At 45.0% G+C, this 13471-nt stretch overlaps 1 protein-coding gene across 2 annotated transcripts in view; it reads right to left on the bottom strand.

Annotated features, from left to right (window-relative positions):
- Positions 1-13471, bottom strand: part of LOC129825507 (ryanodine receptor 3-like) — a 275528-nt gene that overhangs the window by 218671 nt on the left and 43386 nt on the right. For both annotated transcript variants that reach the window (XM_055885660.1, XM_055885661.1), the window contains exon 3: positions 7430-7534. In XM_055885660.1, coding sequence (XP_055741635.1) covers positions 7430-7534 — 105 coding nt within the window. The remainder of the gene's footprint in view (positions 1-7429; positions 7535-13471) is intronic.

Raw genomic sequence — 13471 nt, 5'->3', positions numbered from 1 at the left:
GGAAGAGTATCCTGCTTCATCCCAGCTGTTGTTTAGAGGAGATACGGAGAGAGAGAGAGAGTTAGATAGAGAGAGAGGAAGAGAGAGAGACGAAGAGAGAGAGAGAGAGAGAGAGAGAAAGAGAGAGGGTAGAGAGAGAAAGAGAGAGAGGGTATAAAGAGAGAGAGAGAGAAAGAGAGAGGGTAGAGAGAGAGAGAGAAAGAGAGAGAGGGGTAGAGGGGTAGAGCTGGGAAAGGGCGGAGCGGCCCGTATTTCAGCAGCCTGTCATGCCGACACATCAGCACTGTGAACTGTGGCCTTTGGCTTGGTGGCACGACAACGGGCAACGCCCCCCCCCCCCCCTCCCACTCTAATACCGCTCTATCTGAGCTTCTGCAGGGAGTGTTCAAATTATCAGAGTAATGGCTGGGGAGATTGTATTCCGTTTGCTTGCTGCCCATTTGATCAAACAGATTTTATGTTTATAGGAAGGAAGAAAAAAATTAAACACACGAAAAAAAGGGAAACGCGAGATAGAGAAAATGGACAAAGAGAAAGAGAAACGACCAAAACAATGTATCTAGTGTTCCACCAAGAGCAAGGTGTACACTGTAGACTAGATCCCAGTGAATAGATCCCACTGTAGACTAGATCCCAGTGAATAGATCCCAGTGAATAGATCCCACTGTAGACTAGATCCCAGTGAATAGATCCCACTGTAGACTAGATCCCAGTGAATAGATCCCACTGTAGAATATATCCCAGTGACTAGTTCCCAGTAAATAGATCCCACTGTAGAATTGATCACAGTGAATAGATCCCACTGTAGACTAGATCCCAGTGAATATATCCCAGTGAATAGATCCCACTGTAGAATAGATCCCAGTGAATAGATCCCACTGTAGAATAGATCCCAGTGAATAGATCACACTGTAGAATAGATCACAGTGAATAGATCCCACTGTAGAATAGATCCCAGTGAATAGATCCCACTGTCAACTAGATCCCAGTGAATAGATCCCACTGTAGACTAGATCCCAGTGAATAGATCCCACTGTAGAATAGATCCAAGTGAATAGATCCCAATGTAAAATAAATCCCAGTGAATAGATCCCACTGTATAATAGATACCAGTGAATAGATCCCAGTGAATAGATCACACTGTAGAATAGATCACAGTGAATAGATCCCACTGTAGAATAGATCCCAGTGAATAGATCCCACTGTCAACTAGATCCCAGTGAATAGATCCCACTGTAGACTAGATCCCAGTGAATAGATCCCACTGTAGAATAGATCCAAGTGAATAGATCCCAATGTAAAATAAATCCCAGTGAATAGATCCCACTGTATAATAGATACCAGTGAATAGATCCCACTGTAGACTAGGTCCCAGTGAATAGATCCCAGTGAATAGATCCCACTGTAGAATAGATCCCACTGTAGACTAGATCCCAGTGAATAGATCCCACTGTAGAATAGATCCCAGTGAATAGATCCCACTGTAGACTAGATCCCAGTGAATAGATCCCAGTGAATAGATCCCACTGTTGGTTTCCAAATTCCAAATAGCTTTGTTCTACAGCTTTGTATGTTCATTCCAGAATCATTGTGTGAAGCTTCCGGAATCATTGTGTGAAGCTTCTGAAATCATTGTGTGAAGCTTCCGGAATCACTGTGTGAAGCTTCCGGAATCACTGTGTGAAGCTTCCGGAATCACTGTGTGAAGCTTCCGGAATCACTGTGTGAAGCTTCCGGAATCACTGTGTGAAGCTTCTGCAATCATTGTGTGAAGCTTCTGAAATCATTGTGTGAAGCTTCCGGAATCACTGTGTGAAGCTTCCGGAATCACTGTGTGAAGCTTCTGCAATCATTGTGTGAAGATTCTGCAATCATTGTGTGAAGCTTCTGGAATCATTGTGTGAAACTTCTGCAATCATTGTGTGAAGCTTCTGGAATCATTGTGTGAAGCTTCTGGAATCATTGTGTGAAGCTTCTGGAATCATTGTGTGAAGCTTCTGGAATCATTGTGTGAAGCTTCTGCAATCATTGTGTGAAGCTTCTGGAATCATTGTGTGAAGCTTCTGGAATCATTGTGTGAAGCTTCTGGAATCATTGTGTGAAGCTTCTGGAATCATTGTGTGAAGCTTCTGGAATCATTGTGTGAAGCTTCTGCAATCATTGTGTGAAGCTTCTGCAATCATTGTGTGAAGCTTCTGAAATCATTGTGTGAAGCTTCTGCAATCATTGTGTGAAGCTTCTGCAATCATTGTGTGAAGCTTCTGGAATCATTGTGTGAAGCTTCTGCAATCATTGTGTGAAGCTTCTGCAATCATTGTGTGAAGCTTCTGCAATCCTTGTGTGAAGCTTCTGGAATCATTGTGTGAAGCTTCTGGAATCATTGTGTGAAGCTTCTGGAATCATTGTGTGAAGCTTCCGGAATCACTGTGTGAAGCTTCCGGAATCACTGTGTGAAGCTTCCGGAATCACTGTGTGAAGCTTCCGCAATCATTGTGTGAAGCTTCCGGAATCATTGTGTGAAGCTTCTGGAATCATTGTGTGAAGCTTCTGGAATCATTGTGTGAAGCTTCTGGAATCATTGTGTGAAGCTTCTGCAATCATTGTGTGAAGCTTCTGCAATCATTGTGTGAAGCTTCTGAAATCATTGTGTGAAGCTTCTGCAATCATTGTGTGAAGCTTCTGGAATCATTGTGTGAAGCTTCTGGAATCATTGTGTGAAGCTTCTGCAATCATTGTGTGAAGCTTCTGCAATCATTGTGTGAAGCTTCTGCAATCATTGTGTGAAGCTTCTGGAATCATTGTGTGAAGCTTCTGGAATCATTGTGTGAAGCTTCTGGAATCATTGTGTGAAGCTTCTGGAATCATTGTGTGAAGCTTCTGGAATCAACGCCAATTCAATAATATGTCCTCTTTTATTTCTGGTACCCTTGAAATGGGACTGTTAGAAACAACACAGAGAGGAAAGAAAACCACAAATTCAAAAAACCACCACATCTCAGTGAGGGAGCATCGTTCCAACACCTAGGTTTCCTGTTCATTCCCTAAAGTCTTCAAATGATGCTTCGTCAAAAAAAGGTAACACAAATTATATATTTTACATAATACATCATCTCGGAAACCCATAACTAAAATATTGTGTAACTGTGTCAGCTATACAGCTGGTAATGTTACGTACATCTGTCCATGAGAGATAATAACATACCCTGTGTAATAAATATTTTAAGGTGTAGATTTAAGGGGGTTTTCCCTATCGTTAAGCACTAAGTGGGTTAGCTAAAATACTAACTGGTTAGAGAAAGTGCTAACTAGTTAGCTAGTTAGCACTTTCACTTGAAAATGTGTTCACACAGACACATAGTTTGTTGTTGAGGGGCACCAAGCAAAGCATTCCAATCCCGTGAATCGTGTGCACAACGTGAAGGAAGGCACCAATGGGATGTCTATTTCAAGATTGTCATGAATCAGTTACGTTCTGGGGCATAGTTTAACATCTCTGTGTTTGTCTGTGACAGGTTCATAACATTCAGTGATGTTCAGGGGCATACAGTGCATTCGGAAAGTATTCAGACCCCTTGACTTTTCCCACATTTTGTTACGTTAAAGCCTTATTCTAAAATGTATAGAATAAAATATTTGCAGAGATCAAATAAATGAACTGGTATAAGCGAATAACATATCAGCATCTACATTTAATTGTTTTTACTATATGTCCGTGGGGTTTTCAGTCAAATGCATATTTACCTAATAAATATTTGTTTTTAAAATGTAATTCTCTGGCTATGTACAATAATGTCAAGATTCTCAATTCTCACTATAGGCATACTTCTGAATCTTCCTTATGTGTCTGATGAACCTACAAATCTATTGAAAAACATAGTCATAAATGACTTTAGTATAGTATGATGACAATCCCAAAATAGGCAACACTTTGAAGTGAAAGTGGCCAAAGTGAGATCTTTCTTTCTTTAATAGTTAGGGGTCAGTAGAGGGGAGCCTTCATGCAAACTAAAGATAGTAACAAATGAACATACCCACTGTTCATGGTCCGCTTTCTAGCAGCGTTAAACAAAGACAGACGAAATAACAATATTACATGGAGTTATGGAAGTCAATTATATAAAACTATACCTAAAAGAGCATGAGTCTCCATTAAAATGTGTCATAAAATGGGTGAATTAACCAAAATAATAGTCCAGGTTTTTAGTCCAGGGCCAGGCTGAAATACTCAGCTCTGATACTGAAGTGCCAGGCATTCTGTGGTTATCACCTCAACAAAACAGAAATTCACTTCACCGCAGTAATGGATGCAAACTTGACACTGATCTGATCGTCTGGCACCCCAGAAGCAGTGAAGCAAGGGCAGCTAAGCTAAGCTAACTACAAGCAATTAAATTCTAATGTGTTCAGTTGTCGATCCAATAGCGCTCATAACTTAGTTGACATCTCTTCATAAAGTGTCATGGTTGTTGTAAGAGACGGACCAAAGCGCAGCGTGTGTTGAGTCCCACATATTTATTTAAAGTGAAAATTCTTCAACAAAACAAAACAAATAACAAGCAACTAAACGTGACTATGTGGTGCAACAAGCACAAAACCAAACAATATCCCACATACACAGGGGTGACTAGTGTCGGTGGCGGCTCCGGTGCAGGTCGTAGGCCCAGACCCCGGATCCGGCCATGGCGGCGGGCTGAACGCCGTGCCTGGACTGGGCATCGGCGCAGAGGAAGGCTCCAGCCTTGGAGCGGTACCGGATGCCGTGCCTGGACTGGGCACCGGCGCAGAGGAAGACTCCAGCCTTGGAGCGGTACCGGGTGCCGTGCCTGGACTGGGCACCGGCGCAGAGGAAGACTCCAGCCTTGGAGCGGGACTGGACACCGTGCCTGGACTGGGCATCGGCGCAGAGGAAGGCTCCGGCCGTGGAGCGGGACTGGACACCGTGCCTGGACTGGGCATCGGCGCAGAGGAAGACTTCGGCCGTGGAGCGGGACTGGACACCGTGCCTGGACTGGGCATCGGCGCAGAGGAAGGCTCCGGCCGTGGAGCGGGACTGGACACCGTGCCTGGACTGGGCATCGGCGCAGAGGAAGGCTCCAGCCGTGGAGCGGGACTGGACACCGTGCCTGGACTGGGCATCGGCGCAGAGGAAGGCTCCGGCCGTGGAGCGGAACTGGACACCGTGCCTGGACTGGGCATCGGCGCAGGTTGCACCGGACTGATGACACGCTCCGGGTCGAATGCATGGAGCTGACACAGGACGCTCCGGACTGGGGAGGCGCACTGGAGGCCTGGAGTCGGCACAGGACGTATCGGACTGGGGAGGCGCACTGGAGGCCTGGAGTCGGCACAGGTGGCACCGGACTGGTGACACGCACTTCAGGGCGAGTGCCGGGAGCTGGCACAGGACGTATCGGACTGGGGAGGCGCACTGGAGGCCTGGAGTCGGCACAGGTGGCACCGGACTGGTGACACGCACTTCAGGGCGAGTGCCGGGAGCTGGCACAGGACGTATCGGACTGGGGAGGCGCACTGGAGGCCTGGTGCGTGGAGCCGGCACAGACTTCACCTGACCGCTGACAGGCTCTTCAGGTCGAATGTTGAGCAGAACACACCTGCACAACATCTCTCTCCTCTCTCTCTCTCCCAGCCTCTGGCTCTTCAGGGCGAGTGCGAGGAGCCGGCACAGATGGCACCGGACTGATGACCCGCTCTTCAGTACGCCTGCACTGCAGCATACTCCTCGCCTCCACCTCTCTCCGGTATCCCTCATTGAAGTCCTCCACCGTCTGCCATTCGGGCTCTGGCACTTTGCGACTCCCGCCAAGGAAGGGTCTCGTGTCCTCCCATGACTTTCTCCCATGTCCAAAACTCCTTTACCTGGTGAACACGCTGCTTGGTCCTCTTTTGGTGGAATATTCAGTCACGGTTGTTGTAAGAGACGGACCAAGGCGCAACGTGTGTTGAGTTCCACATATTTATTTAAAGTGAAACTTCTTCAACAAAACAAATAACAAGCAACAAAACGTGACTACGTGGTGCAACAAGCACAAAACCAACAATATCCCACAAACACAGGTGGGAAAAACTCCCTAAATATGATCCCCAATTAGAGGCAACGATTACCATATTAAACACCAACATAGAAATATAGAACTAGAACACCCCCTAGTCACGCCCTGACCTACTACACCATAGAGAACCAAGGGCTCTCTTTGGTCAGGGCGTGACATGAAGTGTTTCATTGCAGTAGGGGACACTATACTCATAAGTATTTAAGTATCTATCTCCCTATTCATGATTACTTATCACTGCTCATCATTAAGAATGGCTGTGGTACTATAGCTGAGGGAGGGAGGGAGGGAGGGAACATTCTATTTGTAAATCAAGTGGGCAGAACAGAGAAAGGAAAGAGGGAAGAAGACTGTCTGCGTGTACTTAAAGCAAGGCAATCACGGGCTATTTCTCTGTGGCTGGGTCTGTGTCTGACATAGAGTGGGCACTGTCACACAGCTAGAGAGGACACTACCGTAGAAGCAGTATCTTCAAGGCTTATCTTGAAGTCAAACATACATACAAAATATAAATTTTATTATTATCCTCTCACGTTGATCTCTTATTGAATACAATATTTCTTCGATAAATCTAATTGATATTTTATTGAATACATTTTTATTTTAATTAATCTTATTGGCATATATTCTTTAACCAGAATCCCCATAAGTCAGCAATTGTCAATGTATTATTGTCCATACCTTTCAACAACATGATTTGTTGGACATTATGGTCTTTACACTGAGACACTGTGTCACGACTCCTACCGAAGGTGGCTCCTCTTCCTGTTCGGGCGGCGCTCGACGGTCGTCGTCACCGGTCTACTAGCTGCCACCGATCCCTTTTCCCTTTTCTGTTGGTTTTGTCTTATTGGTTACACCTGTTTCATGTTTACGTTTAGTTGGGCTATGTAAGCTAGTCGGCTGCCTGCTCTTTGTGCGGGCTTAATTTTTCTACTGTGTTTGTGTGTGGTAGGTTATTGGTAGCGTGTTTTCGTTTTGGGATTTCCCTCTGGACTATTTAGGTCCTGGTTTTGGGTTTCCTGTTTGTTGCGCCTATGTGTGTTTGGCGCGCACTATTCTTTTCCCTGTGGCTTATTAAAACACTACTCAGTACTTTCTGCATCCTGCGCCTGACTCCGCAGCCACTACGCTTTTGTGCGTCACACACAGTGGTATAAAACACCATAAAATAGTCTACAAAATTCAACTACGTACGAAGCATTCAAATACTCTAAGAACTGTAAAAGTGTATCACCTATGTCTTTGACCATGGTCTGAGGTGTACTGATGATACCATGATAATGTATAGAGGTAATGCAGGTATAATGTGTAGGTTATACAGTGATTATGTATACAGGTAATGCAGAGATACTCACCCCCTCATTGTTAGGCACTGTATGAGCCAACATCTCCTGCAGGGCCCGGACAGACAGGGACTGCTCCAGGATGAAACAGCAGATACACAGGTCAGGAGGAACATACTGCAGGATGGACGGAGGGACGGAGGGACGGAGGGAGGGAGGGAGAGGGAGGGAGGGAGGGAGAGGGAGGGAGGGAGGGAGGGAGGGAGGGGGAGAGGGAGGGGGAGAGGGAGAGAGGGAGAGAGGGAGGGAGGGAGGGAGGGAGGGAGGGAGGGAGGGAGGGAGGGAGGGAGGGAGGGAGGGAGGGAGAGAAAAAAGATTAGCCTGATTGTCTCTGCATTTAACAACACTACATCATTGCAGGACATATACCATGTATATTAAATACCATCATTACAGGACATATACCATATATATTAAACACCATAATTGCAGAGATAAATATAAATATCAGTAAACACACAATTAGACATGAGATCTGATGACTTGCAGTTGGTCTCAATTACAAGAGTCTTAAAATGAAGGATGACATTTGATCATGATATAAATACATCTACATGAGTGTATTGACACACAGCTTTTTCCACTGGTACCCTCCCTCAGTGTTGGACAAACACAGTTCTACAACAGCAGATGCTTTGGAAGGGGAGAACAACATAATATAATGAATCTGATTGAAGTAATATGTTTTTTAACTGCGTTTATAAATAATTTAACAGCATCAGAAGTCTTTCTGTTTCTTCTCCTTGTCTGTGTTTATGTTGAATGATTTGCCCGAGAGAAGAGAAGAGATGAGACAAGAGGAAAGGAGAGGAGACAAAACAGGAGAAAAGAGGAGAGGAGAGGAGAGGAGAGGAGAGGAGAGGAGAGGAAACAGGAGAGAAGATAAGGGAGAAGAGAAGAGGAGAGTAGAGGAGAGTAGAGGAGAGTAGAGGAGAGTAGAGGAGAGTAGAGGAGAGTAGAGTAGAGGAGAGTAGAGTAGAGTAGAGGAGAGGAGAGGAAACAGGAGAGAAGATAAGGGAGAAGAGAAGAGGAGAGTAGAGGAGAGTAGAGTAGAGTAGAGTAGAGTAGAGTAGAGTAGAGGAGAGGAGAGGAGAGGAGAGGAGAGGAGAGGAGAGGAAACAGGAGAGAAGATAAGGGAGAAGAGAAGAGGAGAGTAGAGGAGAGTAGAGGAGAGTAGAGGAGAGTAGAGTAGAGGAGAGTAGAGTAGAGGAGAGTAGAGGAGAGTAGAGTAGAGGAGAGTAGAGTAGAGTAGAGGAGATGAGAAGTGGAGAGGAGAGTGTCTAATTTGGAGCATCTGAAAAGGTGAGAGCTCTGAGCGTGTCTAGCTCTAGCTAGGTCCTAATTAAATACATTAATGAGTTCCTCAGCCATCCTCGACATCCCTTATTGTCCACTGATCCTCCTCTCTCGTTGTTACCCTGTCCACCTCCTGTTTATTTCACTTAACCTTGTGGTTGCTGTGGAATCACACAGGTGTTGCAACACATTGTTGGTGGATGGGGTGAATTGCCCCTTACAGTGTAATCTCTAGAGAATTGAACATGTAGAAAACCCCTATTTCAATTCAACCTGTTAACATAAATTAAAATTTTGCCAGATAAGTCATTGAGATGAGATCCTATTCTCTTGAATTATTTAACAGAAAACCAAACCAATCACAGCCTTTAACAAGGGTATCTATGTAACTGTCCTCTAGTGCATGTATGTGTCCTCTTCCCATTTGGTATTTCCCAGGAGTTCGCCCACCTTCACAACAATTCAGTTAGTGTCCGTGTGTGTGTGTTGTGTGTGTATGTGTTGTGTGTATGTTGTGTTTGTGTGTGTATATTGTGTGTGTGTGTGTGTGTGTGTGTGTGTGTGTGTGTGTGTGTGTGTGTGTGTGTGTGTGTGTGTGTGTGTGTGTGTGTGTGTGTGTGCGTGCGTGCGTGCGTGCGTGCGTGTATGTTGTGTGTGCGTGTGTGTATGTTGTGTGTGCGTGTGTGTATGTTGTGTGTGCGAGTGTGTATGTTGTGTGTGTTTGTGTGTATGTTGTGTGTGTTTGTGTGTGTGTGTGTGTGTGTTTGTGTGTTTGTGTGTTTTTGTGTGTTTGTGTGTTTGTGTGTTTTTGTGAATGTTGTATGTGTGTGAGCTTGTGTGTGTGTGTACTCTGCTCTCCTCTGGCATGTGTTTTGTACCCCAGGAACAACCCCTTCCATTAAAACTTCTTCTTAATAGGTGGTGCTGTTTTCACTTTGGGAAAAAATCGTGCCCAAATGAAACGGCCTCGTACTCTGTTCTAGATCATACAATATGCATATTATTATTACTATTGGATAGAAAACACTCAAAAGTTTCTAAAACTGTTTGAAATCTATCTGTGAGTAAAACAGAACTCATTTGGCAGCAAACTTCCAGACAGGAAGTGAAAATTCTGAAAAAGGGTCTCTGTGCCAGGGCCTGCCTATTCAACTGGCTTATATTTATTGATCTGTATGCACTTCATATGCCTTCCACTAGATGTCAACAGGCAGTAGAATGTTGAATGGGTGTCTAGCTTGATGTGAGGCCGAATAAGAGCTTTTGGAGTGACAGTTCCGCTCTTTTGTCAGTTTTCAACTGCGCGCCGGGGAACCTCACATTGTCTTCTGAAAAGCGTTCGGTTTACACGACGAATTGCTCCGGCTCTGATTTTATTGGATACATATGAGAAAAAACATCATAAAGTAGGATTTTTCAACCGAGTTTGACCAGTTTATTCAACGTTTATTGGGACTTTTGGAATTTTTTGTTCCATGCGCCAAGATTTCTTGGACACGTGAGCTCCGCATGGCTAGCCAAAGTTGCCAATTCGACAGAAGAAATGGACATTCTAAAACCAAACAACGGTTTATTCTGGAACTAGGACTCCTTGCACAACATTCTGATGGAAGATCAGCAAAAGTAAGAGAATATTTATGATGTTATTTTGTATTTTTGTGTAATATGTTGGCTCCAACACGGCGGAGAATAGGTGAGCGCTGTCTCACAATAATGCTGTATGTTGTAGTAAAGTTATTTTTTTTTATCTAACACAGCGGTTGCATTAAGAACCAGTGTATCTTTCATTTGCTGTACAACATGTATTTTTTAGTAAAGTTTATGATGAGTTCTTTAGTTAGATTAGGTGACTGTCCAAAATATCTCCGGACATTTTGGTGAATTGTTGCTATGTATTCACAATGTATAACCACGATTTGCAACTCTAAATATGCACATTTTCGAACAAAACATAAATGTATTGTATAACATGATGTTATAAGACTGTCATCTGATGAAGTTGTTCAAGGTTAGTGATTCATTTTATCTCTATTTGTGGGTTTTGTGAAAGCTACCTATGCGGTGGAAACACGGTGAAAATCGGAAATGATGGCTGGATTCACAAGATGTTTATCTTTCATTTGCTGTATTGGACTAGTGATTTCATGAAATTATATTATATGATATCCCTGTCCCGTTAGGCTAGGCTATGCTAGTCAGCTTTTTGATGAGGATGCTCCCGGATCCGGGATGGGTAGCACTGAAAGGTTAAACGGTTTAAAGGGGAAATCTGCTATTCAAACAACAACAATGTGGACAACCTGCCACTATATGGGTAAACGGCTGAGGGACGGGGCTGAAGAAATGTAACCACTCTCAAATTCATAGACGGAGATATGGATACAAAGAATCACCATCCATGAGACCACAATTAAAATGTAAACATGTTTTGAGGCTATACAGTGTTTTAGAGGTGGAGGAGAGGGGAGGAGAGGGGGAGGAGAGGAGAGGGGAAGAGAGGGGGAGAGGATAGGGGGAGGCAAGGAGAAGAAGAGGGGAAGAGAGGAGAGGGAGAGGAAAGGAGAGGGGGAGGAGAGAAGAGAGGAGAGAAGAGGATAGAAAAGGAGACGGTGAGGAGAGGAGATGGAGAGGAGTGGGAGGAGAGGAGAGGAGAGAAGAAAGGAGGAGAGGAGAGGGGGAGAGGGGGAGGAGAGGAGAGGGGAAGAGAGGGGGAGAGGATAGGGGGAGGAAAGAAAAAGAAGAGGGGGAGGCCAGGGAGAGGAGAGGGGGAGGAGAGGAGAAGAAGAGGGGAAGAGAGGAGAGGGGGAGAGGGGGAGGAGAGGAGAGGGGAAGAGAGGGGGAGAGGATAGGGGGAGGAAAGGAGAAGAAGAGGGGAAGAGAGGAGAGGGAGAGGAAAGGAGAGGGGGAGGAGAGAAGAGAGGAGAGAAGAGGAGAGAAAAGGAGACGGTGAGGAGAGGAGATGGAGAGGAGTGGGAGGAGAGGAGATGGAGAGGAGTGGGAGGAGAGGAGAGGAGAGAAGAAAGGAGGAGAGAAGAGAGGAGAGAAGAGGAGAGTGGGAGGAGAGGAGAGTGGGAGGAAAGGAGAGGAGAGGGGGAGGAGAGGAGTAGGGGAGGAGAGAAGAGGGGGAGGAGAGGCGAAGAGAGGAGAGGGGGAGAAGATGAGAGGAGGAGGAGAGGAGTAGGGGAGGAGAGAAGATGGGGAGGAGTGGGGGAGAAGAGGAAAGGAAAGGGGAAGAAGAGGAGAGTAGACGGGAAGTAGAGAGGGAGAAGAGGAGAGGAGGAGGAGAGGAGTGGGGGAAGAGAGAGGGAGAAGAGGAGAGGGGAGGAGAAGAGGAGTGGGGAAGGAGAGGAGAGAGGTGACAATGAGGACAAACATGAATCCAGTGGGACCAGTGGAGTGTGCGTGGTTGTGTGTATGTGTATGTTTGTGTGTGTGTCTGTGTGTTTGTGTGTGTGTGTTTAGAAGCTAAGGAGAGAGCTTCATCAGAGCCTGTCTGCGCTCCCTTTCTATATTTACTACCAACAAGAGAGAAGGCTAGAAACAGACATGTAAGGGGTGTGAACTGGCGGCAGAGAAGTCAGACGCAGGAGAGAAATAACTGTTTCCAACGACGCAGTTTATGAACAAGACCCACCGGAAAACAGAATAATAAAATAAATGGGTACATAACCCAACGCACACCAGGACAGACGTGCACAAGCACTTACAATAAACAATCACCGACAAGGACATGAGGGGGAACAGAGGGTTAAATACACAACATGTAATTGATGGGATTGGAACCAGGTGTGATACAAGACAAGACAAAACCAATGGAAAATGAAAAATGGATCAATGATGGCTAGAAGGTCAGTGACGTCGACCGCCGAACGTCGCCCGAACAAGGAGAGGGACCGACTTCGGTGGAAGTCGTGACAAGACATAAAAAAACAACTACAGAAGAACAGGACAGAAAAAGAGTAAATGTTAAAAATGAACAGAAGATACAGGCGTTCAGGTGAAACCCAAAACTACCCCTACACCAATGGAGGCTCCTCATGGGAGGAAGGGGAGGACAATCCTCCTCAGTGAACTGTATAAAAATGTAAATAGTGAAATATTTAAAAAGTGATCCTGTTTAGATAAAACTACACTAAATATATTCAAGTCACCAAATAATTGATTAAAACTCACTGTTTTGTAATGAAGGTCTACAGTAGCCTCAGCAGCACTCTGTAGTGTAGCACCATGGTGTAGCTGGAGGACAGCTAGTGTCTGTCCTCCTCTGGGTACATTGACTTCAATACAAAACCTAGGAGGTTCATGGTTCACCCCCTTCCATATACTTACACAGTAATAATGACAACTTCCCGGAGGACATCCTCCAACCTATCAGAGCTCTTGCAGCATGAACTGACATGCTGTCCACCCAATCAAAGGATCAGAGAATGAATCTAGTACTGAAAGCATAAGCTACAGCTAGCTAGCACTGCAGTGCATAAAATGTGGTGAGTAGTTGACTCAAAGAGAGAGAAAGACAATAGTTGAACAGTTTTGAACAAATTAATTTATTCAAAAATGAAGGAGAAACAGATGCAGCTTGATAGTTAAGCCATCTGAAACACCTGGCTCAAACAGAGAGGGATGGTTTTGCAGTAACTAAACACTGATACCACTGATAGACAAGGACAGTCACACAAAACACTGATAGACTGATAGACAAGGACAGTCACACAAAACACTGATAGACTGATAGACAAGGACAGTCACACAAAACAC

Source organism: Salvelinus fontinalis, chromosome 27, assembly GCF_029448725.1.
Source record: "Salvelinus fontinalis isolate EN_2023a chromosome 27, ASM2944872v1, whole genome shotgun sequence".
NCBI classification, from domain to species: Eukaryota; Metazoa; Chordata; class Actinopteri; order Salmoniformes; family Salmonidae; genus Salvelinus; species Salvelinus fontinalis.
The sequence above is the reverse complement of the archived record's forward strand: the minus strand, read 5'-3'. Positions and strand labels throughout refer to the sequence as shown.